At 41.7% G+C, this 27,352-nt stretch overlaps 2 protein-coding genes across 2 annotated transcripts in view; both read right to left on the bottom strand.

Annotated features, from left to right (window-relative positions):
* Positions 1-24,716, bottom strand: part of LOC131854160 (protein EFR3 homolog cmp44E) — a 32,604-nt gene extending 7,888 nt beyond the window's left edge. Inside the window, exons 1-15 of the mRNA XM_059205290.1 lie at positions 24,445-24,716; positions 13,888-14,092; positions 13,636-13,786; positions 12,531-12,683; positions 12,092-12,190; positions 11,590-11,744; positions 10,414-10,492; positions 9,993-10,146; positions 5,645-5,715; positions 4,401-4,595; positions 3,839-4,008; positions 3,219-3,322; positions 2,595-2,715; positions 1,289-1,430; positions 721-837 (exon numbers count right to left, since the gene is read on the bottom strand). Of these exons, the coding sequence (XP_059061273.1) occupies positions 721-837; positions 1,289-1,430; positions 2,595-2,715; positions 3,219-3,322; positions 3,839-4,008; positions 4,401-4,595; positions 5,645-5,715; positions 9,993-10,146; positions 10,414-10,492; positions 11,590-11,744; positions 12,092-12,190; positions 12,531-12,683; positions 13,636-13,786; positions 13,888-14,092; positions 24,445-24,529 (2,001 nt within the window). The 5' untranslated portion in view covers positions 24,530-24,716. The remainder of the gene's footprint in view (positions 1-720; positions 838-1,288; positions 1,431-2,594; positions 2,716-3,218; positions 3,323-3,838; positions 4,009-4,400; positions 4,596-5,644; positions 5,716-9,992; positions 10,147-10,413; positions 10,493-11,589; positions 11,745-12,091; positions 12,191-12,530; positions 12,684-13,635; positions 13,787-13,887; positions 14,093-24,444) is intronic.
* Positions 22,097-23,626, bottom strand: LOC131854159 (cyclin-L1). The gene has a single exon (XM_059205289.1). The coding sequence runs from the start codon at positions 23,400-23,402 to the stop codon at positions 22,158-22,160; it is 1,245 nt and encodes a 414-aa protein (XP_059061272.1). The 5' UTR covers positions 23,403-23,626; the 3' UTR covers positions 22,097-22,157.
* Positions 24,717-27,352: the final 2,636 nt, after the last annotated feature.

The raw sequence follows: 27,352 nt of genomic DNA on the forward strand, positions 1-27,352 counted from the left end.
TTTCTCATTATAAATCCACACATATGTTTCAATTATAACCACAGTTCGATCAGTCAATCGATACAAAATCATTAAACAAGAATCGAGTTTCTTGTGGGTTTATTATTTTCAAATTATGTATTACTAACTTTTTAAGTATTACACTATATTTTTATAGTAAAACTAACTGTCCCGGCAAACGTTGTTTTGTCATATAAATTAATAACACTATAAAAAATTAGGGGCTGGTGATAGAAGGGTGAAAATTTAGGGTCGTATGTATTTTTTAATAACACATAATAAAAACTATAAAAAAAATTTTGTCAAAAAATAAAAAAAATATGTTAGGCGTTGTCACTTAGGGGTATGAAAAATAAATAGTAGCCGATTCTCAGACCTACTGAATATGCATATAAAATTTCATAAAAATCGATCAAGCTGTTTGGAAGAAGTATGGTAACGTAACGAGATTTTTATACATAAGATATATCTCAGTAGTTTAAATTTGTGAAAATAACAACTACTACAAACAAATTGTAAGAAATAGTTTCTTACTTATATTAGTATGTCAAATTAACAATATTAATTCAAATACCACACTTTAGTCCACAGATAAACAGAGCTTATTACGGCTGATTGAAATAGTTAAGTACACAGCGCGCAGCGGCGACAGACATGTCATGTGGAGGTAGGTAATAGTGGTGGTGATAAGTAGTAGGTGGTGTGGTGTGGGGTGGTGACCTGGTCCATCATGAGGTAGGGCAGCTTGTCGGGCAGCGCGGCGGGGCCCAGCTGCGGGTACTCGGCGCGCAGCGGGGGCAGCAGGTGCGGCGCCTCCTCACGGCGAGACCAGATTATCTGGCGCACGGAACACGCCGATTACCGCAAGTATTTATATTAATGTCATACATAGAGGTACAAAAAAAGATAAAAAAAGCGAATAAAAAATTTATAAAATGTTGGTTTGTAACTCAATACCGTAAGAATTAAGTATTTAAAATATGTTGTGGAAATTTCATAGAAAACTGAAAAAGTGCATAGAAACTAATTGTATAAAATAAAAAAAAAATACGATTCAATAAATCAATATCGCAGGTATAATAAATAATAAATAAAATAAACTACCCCGCTACAGGTGGTAACATTATTTAAAATATTTGACATTTACATCTGTCCATTTAGTCTCCGAGATTAAAAAACAGACTATATTACTATTTTTTAAATAGGAGGTAACCTGACATTTAAATATTAATATTTTCTCTCTAGCGTCCTATATTACATACTGTAAAGTGTTTAAACGATATGATACCTTATCGATGTAATCTTGGAGACGTGCGAGAGGCAGGGGTAACACGTGCGGAAGCAACGCAGCCAGAGAGATGGCCACGACCTGCAGCTGGCACTTCTGCGCCACCGTCAGCACCGGGTTCGATATCGACGACTGCTGGATGCTGTACAATACAATACAAATAATCTTTATTCCAATAAACTTAAGCACTTTTGAATAGCCAATTTTTTTTATTCTACTACTCATTCGGACATAGACTCATCACAAGACGATTGAGAAAAATGTATTGAGAAGCTGTACATCACATATCTTTATAGATATTAATCAGCAGTCATAAGGGGTAATAAATACAAATAAGTAATCGATTTGCAGGGAAACCAAGTAGAGATATAAGTATAGATGCGAAATCGATTGTTAAGAATTTTAACCAACCAGTTTATATGTATTATTCGTTATTAACGGTTAATTATCTGTTTGGTACTTTCAGGAGCTAGAACACTAAAACGATTGACCACAATCTCAAGACAAATTAAATTTATAAAAGAAGGCTCATCTAGAAACTCCAAAAAGAAGGCCTTCACAATGCTCCTAGTATTATATATACCATTATATATTATACCATTTTAATGGACACATATGAAATGTATTATAAAATCCCAGAGGATATGGGTGTTTCTTCATCCAGACCATACATATTACTATTTTGGAATTGGTAATAAGGATAGTAGCTCTATTGCTAGCAATACACTATGTCCTCCACACTTTCTCTCCTGGACACCATCGTGAATTTCTGGCACGATACAAACTGACCTGACCTCTATGGATACGCTAGCGTATACCGTTAGCGCGGATAATTTCACCATTCCCTTATCATCCGTAAAATAAAAAAGTACTTGACCATATCAGAAGTGTACCATGGTATTTGTTACTCTATCAGTATAACAGTTCAAAAGTTATTTGTTACAAAATATCAGCGCTGTTTTATCTGTAGCTTTACGTTGAGTTGGTTGCTTATTCACCTTTGTTTATAATTCAATAAAAAATACATCTATCTGTCTAGGACATACATTAAAGCTGAGTGGAGCCATTTCAGTGCATACTATGGATGTAAAAAATGATTATTTTATGTTTATTTTTAATTATTTTTAAGTTTAATTATATGTACATTTTATTTGCGCTTTTTTTTCGTTTGTTGTTTATATTGTATTTTTTACATTGCACTGAATAAAATAATTTTCTTTCTTTCTTTCTTTCTTTCTTTCTTTCTTTCTTTCTTTCTTTCTTTCTGTCTATCTATCTATTATAAAAAAATGCACTAAAAACTTACGCCAAAATGAGTTGCATTATATCACATACGGTCTCTTCCGAGCCGACCTCAATGCACAGCAGCGCAAGAGTCGTGTATATAGCTTCGATATTTTCTAACGTGTTCGATTCCAGCTGCAAACCTGAAATGTGTACATTCAAATAAATAAATATCAACATACTGACAAAAAATTATTCATACACTAACTAGCTGACTTCGTCCGCATGGAATAGTGGCCTTAGATAGCATTTTTAATTATTTAGGCTATTTTTTCTTTCAAATACACATTCACAGAGTTTCAGCCCAAAGAGCTTATTAAAAAAATTATATAAAAATAAGGTATATAGTTATAAGTCTTTGTGAGTTTATTTTTCGCCTCTACTCTAGCCGGAAGTTATGACACAGTCCAAAGGTATACCTTTGGACTGTGTCATAACATCCGGCTATTGATATGTCTTTATTAATATATTTGATTATCATGAACAGTTAATTTAGGTTTTTTATATAACATTTGCTATAAATAATTTTATGTTCTAGATCATAAATCATTACATGAAAATAAATAAATTTGTAGGTATGTAAATAATTGTTACAAAACTGGTTGGTGGTTGATCATAAATAAATAATAAATATATTATAAATTACCTTCGTACAGCGAGCTGAATATAGCGTAGCCATGTTTGCTGATGAATATTAAATCTTGTCGTGAACACTTCTCCACAGTGAGACCGAGCTCTGCGTAGTCCACGCTGTAATACAAATGTTATTGTTATTAAACAATATTTTATAAATAAAAGTTCTAAAACAAAAGTAATCTAAGTTATTCCTCATAATATTAGTTATCTGCGAGTGAGTGAAAATCTCGTCAAAATAGGTCCAGGTGTTTCAGAGATTAGCAAGTAGACAGTCAAAAAATCATAAAAGCAATAGTTTAATTTTCTTAATTTGTATAGATTATGTTTACTTGGGCTCATGCAGCAGTGCAGCATGTACAGCAGTGTAACGTTTGCAGCAGAGTAGTATGTACAGCAGTGCAGCGCGTGCAGCAGTGTAGTACTCACGTGGGCGTGTGCAGCAGCGCTGCGTTGCGGCGGCGGTCGAGCAGCGTGTGCAGCAGTGTAGTACTCACGTGGGCGTGTGCAGCAGCGCTGCGTTGCGGCGGCGGTCGAGCAGCGTGTGCAGCAGTGTAGTACTCACGTGGGCGCGTGCAGCAGCGCTGCGTTGCGGCGGCGGTCGAGCAGCGTGTGCAGCAGTGTAGTACTCACGTGGGCGTGTGCAGCAGCGCTGCGTTGCGGCGGCGGTCGAGCAGCGTGTGCAGCAGGCGCTGCAGCAGGCCGCGCGCGGCCGGCTCGGCCCTGGAGAGCCGCAGCAGCGCGTCCAGGAACGCGGCCGGGAACGCGCGGCTCAGCTCCGTCGTGCGGTACGTCGAGCCCACCTGCGCACGTACACGCCCACCGTTACCGCCGACGACGACCACGTCTCTACAACTACTACCATCACAAAACACCACCCGTCCCTAGGACTATCACCATCGCGAACTACATATCTCTAGAATGTGTAAGGTATATCATGTCCTTTTTTTTTTTATAGTAATTTTATTTGCATCACGCTTGTCATTTAAATAATCTTCTTAAATTTATTCTGTAAATCAATCAACTCATAATCCGTTCTGTATTTTTGCGTGAAAAAGTGACAAACATCCATACACGCATCTAACCATCTATAATCACAAACTTTCGCGATTACAATATTAGTAAGGCGAAATTAAATTCGTAACGCAAGGAAATGTCCTTATATTGTCTCCCCAGATCTACATTTTCAACGTACCTTGAGCAGCGACTTCAGCAGTATACTCTGCAGCATGGCATCCGCCTTGGTGCTCTTGGCTCCCCGCTGTATACTCGGCACCTTATTCACTATGAACATCATGATGTCTATCTTCTGGAAATCAGGCAGGTGGTCCGAGAACTCTCCCAGGGCGTTGATCAACGCTTCTTGGTACAACTTCTCATCAGTTTCTTTCTGTTAGAATTGATAAAAACAAATATTACTATTCATGTATTGACCTCGATGGTCAGACAGTTAAGCACACTGCTTTACTTACAATAGTCGCGGGTTCTATCCCTAGAAGGATGCAAATTTTGGTAGGATCGAATTGATAATAGTCGTGTGTTCGATTCCACGTACGATACAAACGTTTTGTCTTCATAAGTATAATTATAGAGATCTGGGTGTTTTCTATGTATATTATATATGTCATAGTTGTTTGAAATTTAACTATTTTTTTATAAATAAAATTTCCTACAATAAGAGTAGCCTAAGTTACTCCTTATAACATTAGCTATCTGCGAGTGAAAGTCAAAATAGTTCCATCCGTTTCAGAGATTAGCAAGAGCAAACAGGCATAGAGACAACAAATTAGAAAATCTTATAATTGATGTAAGTACCGTATAGACTTTCATATGCATTTCATGAACAGCTGTTAATTTGGTTAGGGTAAGGTAACGGTAGGGTCAATCAAATAGACACTTTTTTTTCGTATTAGATATCTTGCAATCAGTCACATGGACTATAAGCAGATGTGGTATTCCGTATGTAACAGGTAGAGTGCCGCTCTCAGTAGAACAGCTCCTCGCTCTTAAAAGTCAGTCCTGTCTGACTATCTTGCTCAAATATATCACGCCTTTTCTTTAATCGACGCAAGTTTTCAGGTATTGTAAGTTGCCCAACGAATTTATTTGGGTGCCTGTGTAGTCGTGATTTGTATTTGTTGCTGTAGTCATTAATTACATCCTTAACCATGGAAATATCAAGTATTTTGTGGATCTCAGTTGTTTTTATAAACAATGGTACATCCGAAAGTTGTTTCAATATATACACAAATAGACACTTTAATTTTATTTATTTGTATAAATGGAAAAAAAATGTATTAAATACAAGCTATGCCTAAATTGGGACTAGATGACGTTGTGTGAATTATACAGGAATTATTGTTATGTATATCCAACGGTTCCCCATTTACTATCACGTGGTTTGATCGTTGTTTCAGTGATATAAAAATAATTACGTACCTCTGAATCTCTGGCAACTGACGTCCGTAGATTTGTTAGTAGGTTGTTGATAATCTCCAACACAGACGGACCTATAATAAAAAAATAATATTAGTCGTTCGTACTCTATTCATCTAAATTAATATTAAATACGAGGACTATTATAAAGTAATGTAGTAGGTAATAGGATTCCTTTTCGGTCTATTAAAATGCTATCGGCGGGAGGGGGCGAGTGCAGATGGCACTCCAAACTACGACTACGACACGAGGAGCGGTACCGACACCGGCCACTAGGACACGAGGAGCGGTACCGACACCGGGGACTACGACACGAGGAGCGGTACCGACACCGGCCACTAGGACACGAGGAGCGGTACCGACACCGGCCACTAGGACACGAGGAGCGGTACCGACACCGGGGACTACGACACGAGGAGCGGTACCGACACCGGCCACTAGGACACGAGGAGCGGTACCGACACCGGGGACTACGACACGAGGAGCGGTACCGACACCGGCGACTTGTTCTCTCGGTGGGTACCGACACCGGGGACTACGACACGAGGAGCGGTACCGACACCGGCCACTAGGACACGAGGAGCAGTACCGACGCTGTCGCCGGCCGCGATGGCGACGATGTTGCTGAGCACTGCTGCGCGCGCGGCCCGTACCCTGGTGCGGGCGACCGGGGACTACGACACGAGGAGCGGTACCGACACCGGCCACTAGGACACGAGGAGCAGTACCGACGCTGTCGCCGGCCGCGATGGCGACGATGTTGCTGAGCACTGCTGCGCGCGCGGCCCGTACCCTGGTGCGGGCGACCGGGGACTACGACACGAGGAGCGGTACCGACACCGGCCACTAGGACACGAGGAGCAGTACCGACGCTGTCGCCGGCCGCGATGGCGACGATGTTGCTGAGCACTGCTGCGCGCGCGGCCCGTACCCCGGTGCGGGCGACCGGGGACTACGACACGAGGAGCGGTACCGACACCGGCCACTAGGACACGAGGAGCAGTACCGACGCTGTCGCCGGCCGCGATGGCGACGATGTTGCTGAGCAATGCTGCGCGCGCGGCCCGTACCCCGGTGCGGGCGACCGGGGACTACGACACGAGGAGCGGTACCGACACCGGCCACTAGGACACGAGGAGCAGTACCGACGCTGTCGCCGGCCGCGATGGCGACGATGTTGCTGAGCACTGCTGCGCGCGCGGCCCGTACCCCGGTGCGGGCGACCGGGGACTACGACACGAGGAGCGGTACCGACACCGGCCACTAGGACACGAGGAGCAGTACCGACGCTGTCGCCGGCCGCGATGGCGACGATGTTGCTGAGCACTGCTGCGCGCGCGGCCCGTACCCCGGTGCGGGCGACCGGGGACTACGACACGAGGAGCGGTACCGACACCGGCCACTAGGACACGAGGAGCAGTACCGACGCTGTCGCCGGCCGCGATGGCGACGATGTTGCTGAGCACTGCTGCGCGCGCGGCCCGTACCCCGGTGCGGGCGACCGGGGACTACGACACGAGGAGCGGTACCGACACCGGCCACTAGGACACGAGGAGCAGTACCGACGCTGTCGCCGGCCGCGATGGCGACGATGTTGCTGAGCACTGCTGCGCGCGCGGCCCGTACCCCGGTGCGGGCGACCGGGGACTACGACACGAGGAGCGGTACCGACACCGGCCACTAGGACACGAGGAGCAGTACCGACGCTGTCGCCGGCCGCGATGGCGACGATGTTGCTGAGCACTGCTGCGCGCGCGGCCCGTACCCCGGTGCGGGCGACCGGGGACTACGACACGAGGAGCGGTACCGACACCGGCCACTAGGACACGAGGAGCAGTACCGACGCTGTCGCCGGCCGCGATGGCGACGATGTTGCTGAGCACTGCTGCGCGCGCGGCCCGTACCCCGGTGCGGGCGACCGGGGACTACGACACGAGGAGCGGTACCGACACCGGCCACTAGGACACGAGGAGCAGTACCGACGCTGTCGCCGGCCGCGATGGCGACGATGTTGCTGAGCACTGCTGCGCGCGCGGCCCGTACCCCGGTGCGGGCGACCGGGGACTACGACACGAGGAGCGGTACCGACACCGGCCACTAGGACACGAGGAGCAGTACCGACGCTGTCGCCGGCCGCGATGGCGACGATGTTGCTGAGCACTGCTGCGCGCGCGGCCCGTACCCCGGTGCGGGCGACCGGGGACTACGACACGAGGAGCGGTACCGACACCGGCCACTAGGACACGAGGAGCAGTACCGACGCTGTCGCCGGCCGCGATGGCGACGATGTTGCTGAGCACTGCTGCGCGCGCGGCCCGTACCCCGGTGCGGGCGACCGGGGACTACGACACGAGGAGCGGTACCGACACCGGCCACTAGGACACGAGGAGCAGTACCGACGCTGTCGCCGGCCGCGATGGCGACGATGTTGCTGAGCACTGCTGCGCGCGCGGCCCGTACCCCGGTGCGGGCGACCGGGGACTACGACACGAGGAGCGGTACCGACACCGGCCACTAGGACACGAGGAGCAGTACCGACGCTGTCGCCGGCCGCGATGGCGACGATGTTGCTGAGCACTGCTGCGCGCGCGGCCCGTACCCCGGTGCGGGCGACCGGGGACTACGACACGAGGAGCGGTACCGACACCGGCCACTAGGACACGAGGAGCAGTACCGACGCTGTCGCCGGCCGCGATGGCGACGATGTTGCTGAGCACTGCTGCGCGCGCGGCCCGTACCCCGGTGCGGGCGACCGGGGACTACGACACGAGGAGCGGTACCGACACCGGCCACTAGGACACGAGGAGCAGTACCGACGCTGTCGCCGGCCGCGATGGCGACGATGTTGCTGAGCACTGCTGCGCGCGCGGCCCGTACCCCGGTGCGGGCGACCGGGGACTACGACACGAGGAGCGGTACCGACACCGGCCACTAGGACACGAGGAGCAGTACCGACGCTGTCGCCGGCCGCGATGGCGACGATGTTGCTGAGCACTGCTGCGCGCGCGGCCCGTACCCCGGTGCGGGCGACCGGGGACTACGACACGAGGAGCGGTACCGACACCGGCCACTAGGACACGAGGAGCAGTACCGACGCTGTCGCCGGCCGCGATGGCGACGATGTTGCTGAGCACTGCTGCGCGCGCGGCCCGTACCCCGGTGCGGGCGACCGGGGACTACGACACGAGGAGCGGTACCGACACCGGCCACTAGGACACGAGGAGCAGTACCGACGCTGTCGCCGGCCGCGATGGCGACGATGTTGCTGAGCACTGCTGCGCGCGCGGCCCGTACCCCGGTGCGGGCGACCGGGGACTACGACACGAGGAGCGGTACCGACACCGGCCACTAGGACACGAGGAGCAGTACCGACGCTGTCGCCGGCCGCGATGGCGACGATGTTGCTGAGCACTGCTGCGCGCGCGGCCCGTACCCCGGTGCGGGCGACCGGGGACTACGACACGAGGAGCGGTACCGACACCGGCCACTAGGACACGAGGAGCAGTACCGACGCTGTCGCCGGCCGCGATGGCGACGATGTTGCTGAGCACTGCTGCGCGCGCGGCCCGTACCCCGGTGCGGGCGACCGGGGACTACGACACGAGGAGCGGTACCGACACCGGCCACTAGGACACGAGGAGCAGTACCGACGCTGTCGCCGGCCGCGATGGCGACGATGTTGCTGAGCACTGCTGCGCGCGATGCCCGTACCCCGGTGCGGGCGACCGATGAGACTACGACACGAGGAGCGGTACCGACACCGGCCACTAGGACACGAGGAGCAGTACCGACGCTGTCGCCGGCCGCGATGGCGACGATGTTGCTGAGCACTGCTGCGCGCGCCGCCCGGACCCCTGTTCGGGAGTCCGGGGACTACGACACGAGGAGCGGTACCGACACCGGCCACTATGACACGAGGAGCAGGGTACCGACGCTGTCGCCGGCCGCGATGGCGACGTGTTGCTGAGCACTGCTGCGCGCGCTGCGGATGTGTCCGAAGGAGTGCGGGCGATGAGTTCTACGACACGAGGAGCCGGTACCGACACCGGCCACTAGTGACACGAGGAGCAGTCCGACGCTGTCGCCGTGGCGCGATGGCGACGATGTTGCTGAGCACTGCTGCGCGCGCGGCCCGTACCCGGGTGCGGGCGACCGGGGACTACGACACGAGGAGCGGTACCGACACCGGCCACTAGGACACGAGGAGCAGTACCGACGCTGTCGCCGGCCGCGATGGCGACGATGTTGCTGAGCACTGCTGCGCGCGCGGTCCGACCCCGGTGCGGGCGACCGATGAGTACGACACGAGGAGCGGTACCGACACCGGCCACTAGGACACGAGGAGCAGTACCGACGCTGTCGCCGGCCGCGATGGCGACGATGTTGCTGAGCACTGCTGCGCGCGCGGCCCGTACCCTGGTGCGGGCGCGTGCGTCTGCGGCGGGCGCCCCGGCCGCGTCCAGGTGCTGCATCAGCGCCTCCACCACGCTGTACGAGTACTGCGCCTGCGTCACAACCGTCGCATTGTATTACACGTCACTTATTCGATTATTCTGTTCACACTTTCACATGAAACGGAATGACATCAAGCAAACCACGGTCCAACTGAAGGGTAATGGCGACCGTTGGAGACATCTGTATCTCTTGTAATTAGAAGCTACGTTTACGACGCCCGTGATATACATTGCAAATAGTTTAATAATTGGACGTTTATTTTTTTCTGACTTGATTGTTAGTCATATCGATGTCAAAAAGAGTAAATATATAATTACCTGAATTGAGAACATAATGATCTTGAAAGTGTGTACTGCAAAGTCGTTCGGCACCCACAATTCGTGTCGGTCGAAATGGCTGGAACAATAAAGTCAAAATTAATGTTATCTCTATCAGTAGGAGGTGCATTCGACGAGCTGCCTCAGATAGGCCTCCGCCGGCCGCTATGACTACAGTGAGGGTGTCGTGTCCGTGTCCGTGTCCGTGTACTCACGTGAGCACGGGCCGCAGCACGCTGCGGATGTGTCCGAAGGAGGCGCGTCCGATGAGTTCCCTGAGACAGGCCTCCGCCGGCCGCTATGACTACAGTGAGGGTGTCGTGTCCGTGTCCGTGTCCGTGTCCGTGTACTCACGTGAGCACGGGCCGCAGCACGCTGCGGATGTGTCCGAAGGAGGCGCGTCCGATGAGTTCCCTGAGACAGGCCTCCGCCGGCCGCTATGACTACAGTGAGGGTGTCGTGTCCGTGTCCGTGTCCGTGTACTCACGTGAGCACGGGCCGCAGCACGCTGCGGATGTGTCCGAAGGAGGCGCGTCCGATGAGTTCCCTGAGACAGGCCTCCGCCGGCCGCTATGACTACAGTGAGGGTGTCGTGTCCGTGTCCGTGTCCGTGTCCGTGTCCGTGTACTCACGTGAGCACGGGCCGCAGCACGCTGCGGATGTGTCCGAAGGAGGCGCGTCCGATGAGTTCCCTGAGACAGGCCTCCGCCGGCCGCTATGACTACAGTGAGGGTGTCGTGTCCGTGTCCGTGTCCGTGTCCGTGTACTCACGTGAGCACGGGCCGCAGCACGCTGCGGATGTGTCCGAAGGAGGCGCGTCCGATGAGTTCCCTGAGACAGGCCTCCGCCGGCCGCTATGACTACAGTGAGGGTGTCGTGTCCGTGTCCGTGTCCGTGTCCGTGTACTCACGTGAGCACGGGCCGCAGCACGCTGCGGATGTGTCCGAAGGAGGCGCGTCCGATGAGTTCCCTGAGACAGGCCTCCGCCGGCCGCTATGACTACAGTGAGGGTGTCGTGTCCGTGTCCGTGTCCGTGTCCGTGTACTCACGTGAGCACGGGCCGCAGCACGCTGCGGATGTGTCCGAAGGAGGCGCGTCCGATGAGTTCCCTGAGACAGGCCTCCGCCGGCCGCTATGACTACAGTGAGGGTGTCGTGTCCGTGTCCGTGTACTCACGTGAGCACGGGCCGCAGCACGCTGCGGATGTGTCCGAAGGAGGCGCGTCCGATGAGTTCCCTGAGACAGGCCTCCGCGAGCCGCGCCGGCTCCTCCTCCGCTCCGTCGCGCGTCTCCGTCTCCAGGATCGAAACCGTCTCGTACTTCTCCGCCGTCTGCCGGTACGAGGTTACTCGTTAACTGATTTATTTTGTTACTCGAGTTACTATAAATTTACTTATGTCAACAAAATGAGAAAAGTTTCTTGCTCGTTCCTCTTGTGATAAGTACGCATAGTGAGCGGTATAGGACAAAATAATGTGACTATTAAAAGTGATTATATTAAAAAACATATATTTTGTATAGAGAAAATAAGTAAATTACCTTGAATATTGGCTTAATACTGAATACATAATACGTCATATAAAAGAGATATTGACCATTATATATGAGCTCCTGACCTGACCTCTTCACATTCCCGTGTGCAATGCGTACAGGTTATAAATAAGAAAGAGGCATTTACCTGCATATTATATAGCAGAGAGGGTACAATCTTGTCCATATGTTGCGTGTCCCAAATATTCTCCACCAGGTCATCGGAGACAGTCTTCCTTATCACACCCTGAAGCAATACAATTATATACATTCATTTCATTCTTCTTATCAATTCTTAATTTTTACATAGTACAAAACAAAGTTGCCGTCACTATCTGGCTGCTTGTATCTTTTAAATCATACTACGGATTTTAATGTGTGAGTGTGAGTGCCTGCTTTTTTCCCTAATTCCTTTATTAACTCTCAATATTTATTGGTTTTTATCTCATGATCTTTAAGTGTCTTTGTTTCCCATGGTTCAACGATTTCTACGTTTAGTTTTTGACGATTAAAAAATCAATTGTATTGTAATGTTAATACAGTTCAAATTTCCTGAGTAGTGAATGATAGATAGGTATGTATACGACCTGCAGCCCTTGTATGCCCGCGAGCCGTATCTTGTCCCTGGCGGAGGCGTCCCCGTGGTTGCTGTGGCACATCGCCGAAAACTTGGACACGAAGAAGTCGTACCGCCGGTGGTACGACGGCGTGTCCTCCTCGATGTTCGCGAAACGAACGAACTGAAAACGGGACAATACAAATAATGTATGAAACGACCCATGTCTATCGAAATGTGTATTACATTAAAAAGTTTATTGTATTCTTTGGTTCTGCAGTCACTTCTTCTTCCTGCGTCGCTCAAGTGAAACGGTGTTACAAAAAGTTGTCATTATCCACTTTATTTCTCAACGGCGTTGTTGGTCTAGCGGTAAAAACTTAAATTCTGATGGTCGCAAGCTCGATTCCTCGCGCGGTACATTTGTATGAGTATGATTGCTTATATTGATCTGGGTGTTTTCTATATCAAAACATATAAATAAAATTGGAGTGTCTGTTTGTAATATTGAAATAACCGTTTTTTATTATATTCTTATGAATATAAATACGGTACATACACCAAAATAACACGATTTACAATTTTTGTCTGTCTGTTTGTTCCAGCTAATCTTTGAAATGGTTGGACCGATTTAGACGAGATTTTTTTGGCAGGTGACGGATATAATAAGGAGTAACTTAGGTAACCTATATTTATTATCAAAAAAATACCTCTTTTTCTTTTTTTTATTAAATTACACGCGGACGAAGTTGCGGAAAGCTAATCATTAAATAAAATAAAGGTTAAAATATATTGTATTCTCGTAGCTCAAGACTCTCACGTAAACTCTATTAAATAATCTGAAAATTCATGGCATGGTGGCATGGTGTTAAGTCCGCCAAATGTACTTTACTATATTTTGTATATTGTGTGCTTCAAGTTAAATAAATAAATAAAAATTCACTTTTGAACAGTCATTTTTATTCTGCCTATTCAATCCCCAAAAAGCCAAAAACAGCAAGAAGCTAGCGTGTTACTCTTTTGAATAGATATTTCTCAACTTTACTGTACTGTTCTAATCTATCACTTACTTAGGTGAGTTGTCAGCTCGCTAGCCTTTCTTTATATAGCGTGAAGACAAATAAACTAATACTTACGCTCTGCGTGGCCAGTATCTGCAGCTGAGGGTCGGTGGACTCGAGGAGTTTCTGCACCATCTTGAGGAACGACTCCACGAACAGGTTCAGGGATTGCGCGTGACACGCCAGCATCAGCTGGTCCATCGCTTCCATGGCTATTATCACGAACCTGGAATATATAACAATCGTGTTTTAATACATTTATATAGATACTGCTTAATGTTCTGTCCACAACATTAGTGTAATTCTATTTTTTATTACTAATCTCACCCATGTCTCCGCCTGTATATATCTCTGGAGGCTTTCTGGAACAGATATTCTCCAATCCTGTCGAGTTTCTCCGGACTAGAGAGCGAGTAGAACGTGAGCTTCTCCATATTGGACTTGACGAGGCCATCTTGTGGTGACGCGGGGAATATGTTATCCACAAGCCGCTTGTATCGCGGCCGCAGAGCTGAACAACAGCCACAGCAACCTGCAACATATAATACTGATAAGTAAAGAAGTCATAAGTTAATCATTCCTTATCGTCTGCAATGATTGCGGCAGACTTTGAAAATAGTCGTCTTAAAGAAACTGGTAATTGTTTCAGGTCTTCTGCATTGAGGTTGAGTTTGTAGGTTTCCTAAGGCAACGCGCCCGTGCTACCCCCGGTGTTTCAGGCGTCCATAGGCTACGGTAACCGTTTACCATCAGATGGATCGTATGCTTATTTGCCACCACCGTAGTATAAAAAAATTTGAATGAACTAGACTTGATTAGACCTGCGTGGATACTTCAGTCTTACATATTTCTACGGCCTCGAACTTCTGTCTTGGCCTGTGTATCCGTGAGCAAAGGTGGACTATATATTTTTTTTAACACAGAGGACAAACGAGCATGAGGCTCATCTGATGGCACGTGATTACTGCCGCCCATGAGCACCCGCAATACCAGGGGAATTGCAAGAACGTTGTCGGCCTTTTAAAATGGAATAAGCTCTTTTCTTGAAGGTTTTAATATCGTATCGGTTCGGAAATACCATTGCTGGAAGGTGATTCCACAATGTGGTTATATGATAGAGTTATATGGTCTATATCTTAGACTAATTGTGAACATATTTATCTAGTACATTTGTGTGCCCGAGAAAATGGAACAAAACTTGTGTCGTTAATGGGATACAACACACATTGGTGAATATATGTTATTCTATATGTATACTACTTAATGGATTATTTTGTTTATGTCTATTCTATTGTCTATTTGTTTATATATATTTTATTATTTTTTGTTGTGTTTGTTATTGTCAGAAGGCTCTTATGACACAAACGAAGAAAGTAGCACAGGTTTATATATATATTTTCAAGATTTTAAAATCCAAATTAAAAGAAAATCTAATTAAGTTAAACTATATTGTGTATCTATTTTGGTTGTATCGTAATGTTATTTACATGTATTATTCATGACGTAATATTGTCATTAGAGAACTATGAACCCTATGTTTGTGTGCTTTGCACGCTGTCCATAGAGAAAGACTTTAATAGATTGTTAAGATGATTTGACGGGCTCTATAGTCTAACGGTTTAGATTCTATTCTATTCTAGCTAGTTCGATTCCTTGTAAAGTATATGTATTCATAAGTATGTATAGGTCTGGATGTTTTCTGTGTATATTATGTATGTATTTACAAAAAAATGTATCTATGTATTTATATGAGTTGTCTAGTAACTACTGATAACACAAGCTCTACTTAACTGGGGACTAGATGGCTGTGTGAATTATCCTGAGATATTTATACTATTATTATTCTCCATTCTAACTTATTTATAAACACATCTACGACAAACAAAATTGAAATGTATAATATGTAACACGCAAGTTCCTTGCTCATTTTTGTGATGAATCTGCGTTCTGAATGAGTGGTAGAATCAAACAAATATGATAATTCAAAAGTGCTTATATTAAGTTTATTTCTCTCTTTCTAACAACTCAGTAACAAAATCAAAAACAGTTGAATATCGCAAATTACACAAATCATATGGTCATAATGGACTAACTGATCTGATCTCATTCTCCTATCATCCTCCACTGGTTACCCTCTAGCGTAAACAGTTAGTGCAAACGGATACACCATTCCATTATCCTCCATAAAAAGACAGAAACGAGTTATAATACTTACATGTCATATAAACAGTCCTACTAACGAAGAAACACGTGCGATGTACTACCTTACGGAACTGCAGCATTTTCGCAAGTCGGTATAGTTTATAGTATTCAGCACATATCATTAACTAAACAAAACACCGACACAAACAAATACGTAGCTTATCAGTGATAACACTGACGTATTACCAATTATTTTACGTCACTTCTCATATTTGCACATTTAGTCACAGAAAAATAACTACATATATAATATAAAGGAATTATACAATTTACGGGTTAGTCATAGAGGCAATATGTATATATATGTTTATATATGAAACCAAAAACGAATTAAAATCCTCAAAGTTCAACAAATTTAATTGATATTAAATTTTCTTCTTCATCTCTTGGGAAAACCAAAGTTTCATGTATAGACTACTACTGACTTTCAGCTCTGCTTACATTACTACTAGCCCTGTCTATACTAACTAATAATATACCGCGTATGTTCGTACATGTCTCACGGACATTCTATCTAGTACCGCTCTAATGTTGATAAGAATAACAACTCTTATACTTATGTGATAACGTTTGACACATAGTAAATCAAATAGTATGAACACAAATTCTGGGTAAAGCCGGATAATTCATTAGGAGAGTATATTTTTAGATACTCTCTATTTTACTAGTTAAAAAAAAGTTAATTATATAACTACAATAATAATAATAAACTATTTATTGTACACAGAATAGAATAAAGGAATTTTAATAACAAAAGTTTGTCAATATAGTAGTGGTAACACTATAAGCAAAGATTGAGTATTGAGCAATTTCTTAGCTACTTAGCTGATGTAATAAGGAGCAACGTAGGCTACTTTTATTTTAGAAAACAAAGTTAAATTCCAATCCGCGGACGAAGTCGCAGGATCAGCTAGTAGAAATAGAAGTAATGTTTATTCAAATAATTTTAATATAAGTACTAATTGCTTTTCATATTATGTATGTATTTACATATTATTATAACGACTGATCGTTATATGGTTATAAATATAAATTGACCCACAAAGATTGTTTACTGTCTCTAGACTGATTTGAACTCACGACTAGGCGTACGCTCTTATTTTTAGTAATAAAAAAAACTGTAATTGTTGTCACCCTACATGATATATGAGTAAGTTAAACACTACATTCATCATTATAGACTTTATATCAAGACAGTAGAATTCATTTTGCTATATCATCTTAGATGATAGTAAATCTGGATAAAGATAACTTGAGATGTCTTACGATAATGAATCACTGAAGGTTACGAATACAAACTCACAAGACCTACTGAATATTCAATAGGTCTTGTAACTTGTAGACATTTCAATTTCTAATGTATGTATTAAAGGGAAGTCAGGACGTAGACTAATTTTTAAATTTAACTTAAATCTATGTTCGTGGAGGCGTAAACTAATGGAAGGGTCTCAAGTGTCGACAGAAATATCACAAGTGTAGGACCATTCAATTCACTTCGAAAACACCACTATGATCAGACGACTTAAACGAGATGAATACCGACCTATCATACCACACTGCTTGACAGCTAAGAACAATTAGTTGAACAAACGAAGAAGTGTGTAGCTAGACAAATATGTCTACCCATAAAAGATTTTATTTACCATCTACCGCTGCTCTTCAGTTTACCCGTGATCACGGCAGTTGAAATTGAATCAAAAAAACGCTACAAGATGCCGAGATTTTTACTAATTTTACGTACAATTAGTACCTATTAATAACAATCATCTATCAATGCAAATACACTTAGAGAGAGACCCTGAGAACAGTCTTCTATTATCAATAAAAAATATTATCTTCAGAATTGTACCTTGTTCCCTCGCTACAAAAATACACGTAACAAATATATATATCGATAAGTGATAATACTGATTGTATATAACCAAATTCCGAATACGATAGATAGCTCATGAAATAGATATATTTGAATAATTATTCATTAATTATCTGTTTCAGTAAGTTTGTATTTAAATTCACATCACATGTAGCTACTTAGAAGGGATAGATCTTGCAACTAATTGAAGTAGGAAGACTGCTTCCTTGCCATCTTAACTTAACATTGTTACTGAACAATGTTAAGTTAAGATGGCTCCGCACTAAAACATTAAAGGCTATTAGCTCACCACTGTAGCGTTATATATGATGTGATGAGGTGTCGCTACTTATTTCTTGTAATATCTAGATAGTGAGTATCGATGTGTAATAATTGTACTACATTAGTATATTTATAGGATACATGACTTATTAGTGATACTCTCTATGTAGAGACGTAAACTAATGGAAGGGTGTCGAGTGTTGACAGAAATATTACAAGTGTCAGCTCAAAGGCAAGAATATGCTGACCAACTTGCGAAAGTAGGAGCAAAAACCGCCCAACATGGCCCTGAACTCTTCTGTGGCGTACCTCGAAGCTTAAAGATGGACATCTCAAAATAATAACCAAACAAGAAGCACTAAATCACTGACAATGCCACGATTACATTCAAAAGTCCCTATAATAGTCTACTCGAATCAATACTCTAATAGACTATTGACAATGATATTCATAAAAACAATCGGTATATGTATCATGACTAGGGCGCGATGAGCTAACTAACCTATCCTCAAGTTCATCTTATCATTCTCCACTAGTACCCACCCCGTCAGCCTAAAGTGTTAGCCCAGGCGGGTTCACCATTACATAAAAAAATAAAAGTCATAAGAACCTGTTGAAATCAATTATACTTCGATAACTTGTAATTCACGTCATCCTATTTTCTTCTCTACAAATATTCTAACACAATCACCATTACGCTTCTGCCTATTCCCCTTTCAAAATTTGGTATCGCGATAATAGGTTTCTCCCCTATTACTCAGGAAATTAGCTCTTAATCTTTTGGCAGTTTGTATTCACACGAAATTGTAAAAATGTAATTTTGAAAACATTCATTTAAAAGAGCAACACGCAAGCATCCTTTTCATTTTTCTTGTGATGATCTGCGTTCTTGTCTGCGTTCCGAATGAGTGGTAGAAACAAAAAGTATAAAGAAAGTAAAATATTAAGTTTATTTGAATAAAACATTATTTCTGTTTCTAATACTCCTATAACCCACAACCGACCCTCAACGTCTACGCTCCCTAAGGTACTAAATAATCCGTAGTCACATTGAAAAATAAAATTATAATATAAATTTTGTATATCTTCTAACAACGCGAAATGAGCAGCACTGCTTGTTATTAGATTTACTTATTCACACCACACATATACATAGTCCAATCAATATTTCTTATTCATTGTACAATTTCGTTATAATTCTGTGATACCGTGATAAAGAGATACCGGTGTGTGTAGAGGGACGCGTAATAACTTACTAAGCTAAATATAACCGTACCTACGCAACCAAAATAGCTCAACCTTTATGTAGTACTGGGAGGAAACATTTTAAATATTAGGTTCACTGGAAAGGTGTGAAAGAGATGAATATCAATTTGGGATAAGCGGGGGAGGTGGAAGAAGTGTACATAGAGAGTTGATGATGGGAATTAGTGACCCCTATAGTAGCAATGAACTATCAAATCATATCAACTGGAAATTTCGTGGTTAGATCCTAATGAATCTGTCACGATGGTCTGATTGACCTGACATTGATGCTCATCCAATCATCCTCCACTGGTCCCCCATAAGTGTATGCGTTTAACGCAGCATCATTAATCTATACATATAAATAAAATTGGAGTGTCTGTTTGTAATATTGAAAAAACCGTTTTTTACTACATGCACATGAATATATATACGGTACATATACCACAATATTTTTTTTTATAATTTTTGTCTGTCTCGTCTGTCGGTCTGTTTGTTCCGGCTAATCTCTAAATGGCTGAACCGATTTTAACGGGACTTTTTTTGGCAGGTAGCTGATGTAATAAGGAGTAACTTAGGCTACTTTTATTTTAGAATAATTCTTTTATTTTAGAAAAATAAAGTTAAATTCCACGCGGACGATCGCGGGAACAGCTAGTTTTTTATATATTTGGAATGGCAAGCTTCTGATGGTAACCAGTAACCGTCGCCTATATACATGATCAACCTTGCCCTTCCGGAATTCATGGCTATCACGGCATGTCACACCTCTTATAATGCCTAATCTGCACCCTATAACCGAAACATAACTTACAAAGTTAGTAGCTTGGCGACTGAAATACCCACTCTAACGAATTTTTAGTCTACCTCTAGTACCTCATATGATGTTCATGAACACAAGTATCTTTAATAAGCACCTGTTCCTAATACCTCAATCAATCAGTGTTTAAGATATTGAGATCAAAACTATGTCACTTTTTACGTAATGCTAGATGACCCACGCAACTTCCTCTGCATCACACTTACTTGACATTTATCATTATATTTTTGAAAGAAATCAACAATATATTCATCTTATCTTAACATAATACAAAACAAAGTCTTCGCCAGTCGGTCCGCTTATATTTTAAAATATACAAAATATTTTAATGCCTTTTTCGAGAGTGATTCAAGAGGAACGTTTATATATATAATACAAGTGCGTAAGAAATTCAAAGATTTCTAATGCATCCATGCTAAGCCGGGACGGGTCCTTTTTTATAAAACAAAGTTACTCAACTCACCAAAAATATGGTACACCATCATTTCTACACAAATCTTCTAATTATTGTAACTTCACAACACTAAGTTTGTAAACATCAATTTTGCTTGACTACGAACTATCCAACTCCTCGATGCTGTATAGCAGATATATATCTGCATTCATTAGCTTGACCCTGATGAGCTCATGCTTTACAAGCTAAACAGATACGAATTTAAACTCTAGGAATGCGACAATGAACGTGTAGTAAATAGGTGCTCCAAAGGTTTAAATGGGAATCCTTTCACACTAGCGATAACAGAATATTTGCGATAAATAATTTTAAATATTGATAAATTTTGTTAAAGTAGATAATGTAATCACGGAACGTGTTGAATAATTATTTAAAAATATTTTAACAGTGATATAAAGAGGTTTTTTAGTTATCTTACCTTGGTAAATGTTAGCTGTTTATAGATCTATGCGTAGCTCCATGTAATAGAAAAATTGAAATGTCTGCTTGTAACTTCAACTTAACAACACAGTAAATGCATATGAAAGTATTATACGGTGCTTATACAAAAAAATATGTCTGTCTGTCTGTTTTTTGCTAATGTCTGAAACGGCTGGGCCGTTTTGACGGAAGTTTTACTCGGTTCCACACAGTTCTCATAACAATAGCTATCTGCGAGTAACTTAGGCTACTATTATTTTACAATATTTATTTATCTAATAAAAAAAGTTATAATGTACTCTTCGATTTCTTATTTCAAATTATTGTAACATTTTATATTTGTATATATCTGTCATAAATTTAGCATATAAGTACATGCACATATGGTAAAGCTATCCTCCTTTTTAGCACACAGTCCCACAATTTTAATTCTCAATCATTGTTAATTTTAATAATAAATAAATAAAACCCTTGGGGAAGTAGGATTATGTTGTTATGATTGTTGATTAGCAGACTCACTAGCTGTCTATAATGCAAGGTCATTTTAATTACTAGAATTCTAATCATTCAAGGCTGACATTGTGTCATTATATTTCAGATTTCATCTACAAGTCAATTTTGTAATAAGCAATAATAACTATAGGTAACTAACATCTGGTATGGCTAAACTTTATTCAGACAACTGGATAATTTCCAAGTTTATGTTCTGTTATTATATTCCCTTTGATGTCTATAAGTAAAGCATAACAGCCAGTGGAGAAATCTGTGTCTATCACTCATAAAATTGATTGTCTTTACTATCAATACATAGACAAAATAATTAAGCATAGAGTGCTGATATTTGGAATACAGATTTTATTTATAAAATTAAGAATTTCTAAACATTCTTATTGGTATGACAAATAAATGATGAGATACACTTTAGGAGGTAGTCAGTTATTAATATACTTAGTATAAGATTAAGCCTAAAACACTTGAACATACACTACTATAAATGTGTTCTCAACTAGAAAAAATTACACTAGGTAGAAATAACTCTTTTACAAATATTAATTAAAGCACAATTTCAATATAATATCACAAGCTAAGCTGAGCTCATTTTATGGGTACCAGATAAATATATTTTTTGTAAATACATACACAATATACATAGAAAACACCCAGATTGATACAAACAATCATACTCATGCAAATGTTTGCCGTACCACAGAGGCAGTCAAACATGTAAATAGTTTCTTTGACTCTAGTAAGGAGAACAGGAGAATAGTAAAAACATTCTTTTTAATTACAATATGTATATTTAAACACAAAGTATTCACAAACTAATGCTTTCTTTTATCATCTCTGCTGTCACGACTAGATTTTGAGCGTTCATAATCATCATACTTCCTTGACGAACCTCTGTTACGTTTGTCATCCATTCTACGCTCTCTAGAGCGATCCATCTCCCTATCTCTAGAACGAGACTTGTGCCTTTTACTTGAATATTCACGTTTACGGTCATATGGCGAGCGAGATCTTCTCTCCTTCTTAGATTTGTGACTACTATGATACTTAGAGGATAATGGAGGTGTTTTCGGAGATTTCTCTTTCTTAGAATCCCTCCTAACATCCTTAGAAGTTGATGCTGTCGGTGACTCCAACTTTTTCTCTTCTGCTTTAGCATTTTCACGATCCTTTTGTGCTTGCATATGCTTATTAGCTTGATAAATTTTCTTTAACATATCCACTCTAGCTTCCAACTCCTCCGGATTAACTTTTGGCCTCTTGTACAACTGTAGAATCCTAAAACATGCTTCCCTTATATCTTCCTCGGGCACTTTGAATAATAGGAACCAGTGCGGGTTATTAGGCAATGGCAACCCAATTTTCCGTGCCGTCAAGTAAATGCAAGCACATGCAATTGTCTCCGGAGGGAATCGCATGAATACATCAGTCCGTAATGCATCATTCATATAGTTCCATGCCATTTGCATTAATTGTCTATGCTTCTCGTACTGTAGGACTTGCAGATACACAACTATAAGCTTGTGTGGATGTTTAACATGTACACAGAAGCCTAATTCTTTGAGTATTCTTCGTTCAGCCTTTATAACCTGATTCTTCATCTCAATATAGTTTTGATCAACTATTAGTGGAGCTATTGTCTTCTGTGACCTCACTTGCTTGATATGATGAAATACATTTATCACATCTCTTATTCTACAAGGTTTTTCTTCAACTTTGGAAGCTAAATAGATACTTCCCATTGCCATAGTTTCCATTGGATACCTGACAAAGGATTTAGAGTAATAGAATCTTTGGAGGTATATCTGCCCAGTTGCCATTGCTACTTGAGGTAGTTTCAGCAAAATACCAGCAGTCTGGATCAGCTCGCAACCCAAAATACGAAGGTCAGTCTCTGTTTCAAGGTCCAAGCCATCCGATTGTGAAGGGGTTTCTTTAAACACATTTTCGGGCAATAAACAGTTGTACAGTGTAAGAATAATTTTTCCATAGTTCTTTTGTGGTTTTGTTGTAGTCACAGTGGCAGTTTTCGTTTGGCTTGATGCAGAAGTTGCGGTCATCTTGATGTTATAAGATTTCGCCTCAGTCTTTCACAATTTCACTTAATTTAATAACACTATGCATAGTACACAACTAGTATTTGAATTTTATATATATTTCAGATGTCCAACTTTAATAATTGTATTCGAAATTATAAATTTGTGAAATAAACACAAAAAAAGCAGATGATACCGACGGCAAAAGTGACAGGCAATACAAGATGGCGGCATAGAGATACGTCAAAATATCTCTCGAAAAATAAATATCGTATATTTACTGAATCTATTGAATAAATAAATATATCATACCTTGCGCCATTATGTTTCATACAGTTTTGTCACTCAATATAGAAGTAAATGAGATTATATCAAATATTTAGCAACATTTATGTATGAGCAGATTTAATAAATAAATAGACAAACACTATCTAATGTTGCCAGTTATTCGTTGGAATTTGCTTATCAAGCTGACTTGATTATCTAACGCAACCAGCAAACATAATTTGACTAGAACGATAACCAGTAGAGAAGTAATAATGTTTATATCTAATTTATAGTTTTGTTTGACGACCTTGGTGAATTCTTGAAAAATTATCCGTGTATATAATTTTTACCCTTAATTAAACGTACAATGTCCTAAACTGGCAATAAGGCAGACAGAGATAACAAGCACTTCCTTTTTAAATTCCACTATGATTCACTTACACATCATATAAAAAATTGACATGGAGAATTAAAGAATCATTCCATAGATTATAAAAATATTATTACTTTACTACATTATCATAAGTAAAAAAAGATTGGAAAAAGGATTAACAGATTTTTTCTCCGAATAGTTGTAAAATTGTTGGATTTCTAAGTCAATTAATTAATGAATACTAAAGACAACTTCCGGAATACTCTACCTTTTGTCTAATTTGGCGGCAATTTTAAACAATCAATCAATAATCTGAATTTAATGGTATGTAATTGTGATCTAAAAATAAAGTGATTTCCTTTATTTTAGATGATGTATTTATATTAAGATGATTTTTTATGGTTTTAGAACAAAAATTATACTCACATCCAGGATCTGTACATTTTTGAACGAAGGAATCCAAAAAATCATGTCCTTCTCCAGCCTCGAAACAGCATTTTACAAAAGACATAATTGAAACCTTTAAAAGTTAGTTTAATTAGATAACTAAATAAATATAATAAAAATATTTAACAGGAGAATACTGATCACAAAAAATAATCAACGCTATTTATATTTAGAAATTCATTAAAACCTTTCGATACTCTGATTACTAATTAATTATTGTCACTGTAATTAATGAGTCCAAAAATATGTTTAATTTTTAAGTCGTCTGAAGAAATATATTATTAATTATTTGCTTAATACACCAGGTAGGCTTTTGATAAGATCACTAAAAATAGTATATTACAAATGAGAAAAATCATCTTATTTGAAACAAATAATAATATATATTCATTTTGTCTAATATATATTTTAAAATTAGGTCAAATAAGTCACATTTCGGATGTAACAATGCGTTTTTTCACTGGCGAGTGAACAGCATGTCAATAAGCTTGGATTATATATAATAAGACTAAATTAAAAAGAACATGGATATAACAAATATTGCGCTGCGATTACTATCTTTATAAATTGGTAGGGTAATGCGCGTAGCGTTTCTGTGAGTTTCTCTCTGTTTATCGCTAGATGTCACTCTACATTTGACTTAAGTGACTTACATGACAATAGATGTCAGCAGTAGTAATAAAATAATGTATGTTCAGAAATTTTTTACAAACGTTGTCCTTTTGGTTTCTTATTTCTTCTCAATTTTAATTTAGGTCAGAGTCAATCAGTTTGGTAAATAATGGTAAAATAGAAATGTACCTAATATTTTATGACTATAATTCTATTACCTTGATGTTAGACAAGTTGGTTTGGCCGGTTAGATATTTATTTATCTTCCTTAAACTAATAGTTTACTTAAATGATAGGCTATCGATAGTCTATTGGTCACCTACTAGCTAAATTCTGGTTGTTCTAAAATATATAACTGGCAGCTAACAAAGTGAAAATTCTTAAAAAAAAAAGAAATAGAACGCCATCTTTTGTTTTAAGTATAAAATGTCATAAAAATTAGATATTGTGCACCGTTTTTTTCCATTAAATAATTATTTATACCTACACGTGTCGTCGAACAGTTCTGGAAAATTACTCCTAGACAAAGATATCGACTGTTTACTGTTAATGCAAACTAATTCACGAGTGGCGTTCTTCCGTAACTCTATTTCCGTTTTCCCGCCATCCGGACGTCTTCTGCTTGCACCCGGGGTGCGCATTATTCTGGATTGGTTTGTATGTAAGTGGCTACCGTTATTTCATGGGTATTTATTGCCAAGCAATCAGTGACTATACACGTTTATAGAAGGACGGAGAAGGAGGATCACGTGGCTACGCATGTATTCACGCCGCATGTATGTTTTGTTTTGAATTTTGGTGACAAGCTATTTTTTATATAAAACTTTTTCTTATAGCACAGGGGACAAACGTGCATGACGCTCACCTGATGGTAAGTGATTACCGCCGCCCATGAGCACCCGCAACACCAGGGAACTTGCAAGTGCGTTATCGGCCTTTAAAAAGGTATAAGCTTTTTTCTTGAAAGTTTCAATATTGTATCGGTTCGGAAATACCATTTCTCACCTATTTCTGCCGTCAAGAGGTTTTTTGTAAACCGCATTCTGTTTATTTATAATTGTTGATAATGGAATGGCGCTTCTGCTTGTGCTAACGGTTTTGCTGACGGGGCACCAATGAGCATTAGCATGAGCATGGTGAGCATGAGGTCAGGTCAGTTAGCCCAAAAATGGCAAATTCACTAGGGAATTATCACTGTGGTTTCCAGAGCATCCGCGTGGAGGTCAACCTAACCATATGTGCTAGTAATGTGTTCATTAGTCCACATTACTAACAATCCCCTTTCCTCACCGGATTCTAGTTTGAAGGCAGTGCAATTACCGTAATACTGTCTGATGATATAAGCGATGGTCACCATTACTTGGGCCGTCTTATTTGTCACTTCGACGGCCTCGGTGGTCCCGCGGTTAAGCACTCCACCTTCCGATGGTCGCAGGTTCGATTCCTCGCACGGTACAAACATTTGTATTCATAAGAATGATTGATTGTATCGCTCTGAATATGTTCTTATGTATATTATGCATATATTGACAAAAACAATTGTCAAGGAAGTATGTAAGCAGAGAAACAGACGAAAACAGCAAGTTTGTTGTTCAATGTTCAGTACAGTAAAAGCCAAGTTTCTTACTCATCTTCTTAGCTTGAGTATGTTGCCAGGTCTTCTCAACAGAATTAGCTAATTGAACTGGACGGTAGGGATGCTGATAAAAATATGACGTGCACTAGAGGCCAATAGGTCCTATGTGAATAAATAATTTCAACTTTAAGTTAAGCTAAATTTGCGAAATATCCTGATAAAAAAAATGTTGTTACAAGTGTTTACAAGAACAGCGACGTTATATTATAATTATGCGAATGATCCTGATAAAAAAAAAATTGTTACAAGTGTTTACGAGAACAGCGACTTTATATTAATAATTGTAGATTTTAATGCCTTTGTCGGTGACTGTACATTCAACACTTTGTCGTAGGAAAGTAGTTATCCTCGTTGTAAGCCACTTATGGCTTCCATTTCCAATAAGCATGCGTCACAGCACTGCGCTGGACATCGGTGAAGTCAACAGTCCATAACTCGAGTCAGGAGGCCAGGAGTTTCACCTAAACTGCATATATTACTCATGCAATTACAGAGCATTTACAAACAACTAGCTGTTATTTATAAAACATGGGTAATTGCAATTATTTAATTTTAGAAATTTTATTTATTTTATGCTAGCGACCCCGTCTCGGATTCGCACGGATGCATTGCAAATCTTTGAATTTCTCAACTCTTTTG

This window comes from Achroia grisella, unplaced genomic scaffold (genome assembly GCF_030625045.1).
Source record: "Achroia grisella isolate CSIRO2021 unplaced genomic scaffold, CSIRO_AGI_Agris_v1 utg971, whole genome shotgun sequence".
Lineage (NCBI taxonomy): Eukaryota > Metazoa > Arthropoda > Insecta > Lepidoptera > Pyralidae > Achroia > Achroia grisella.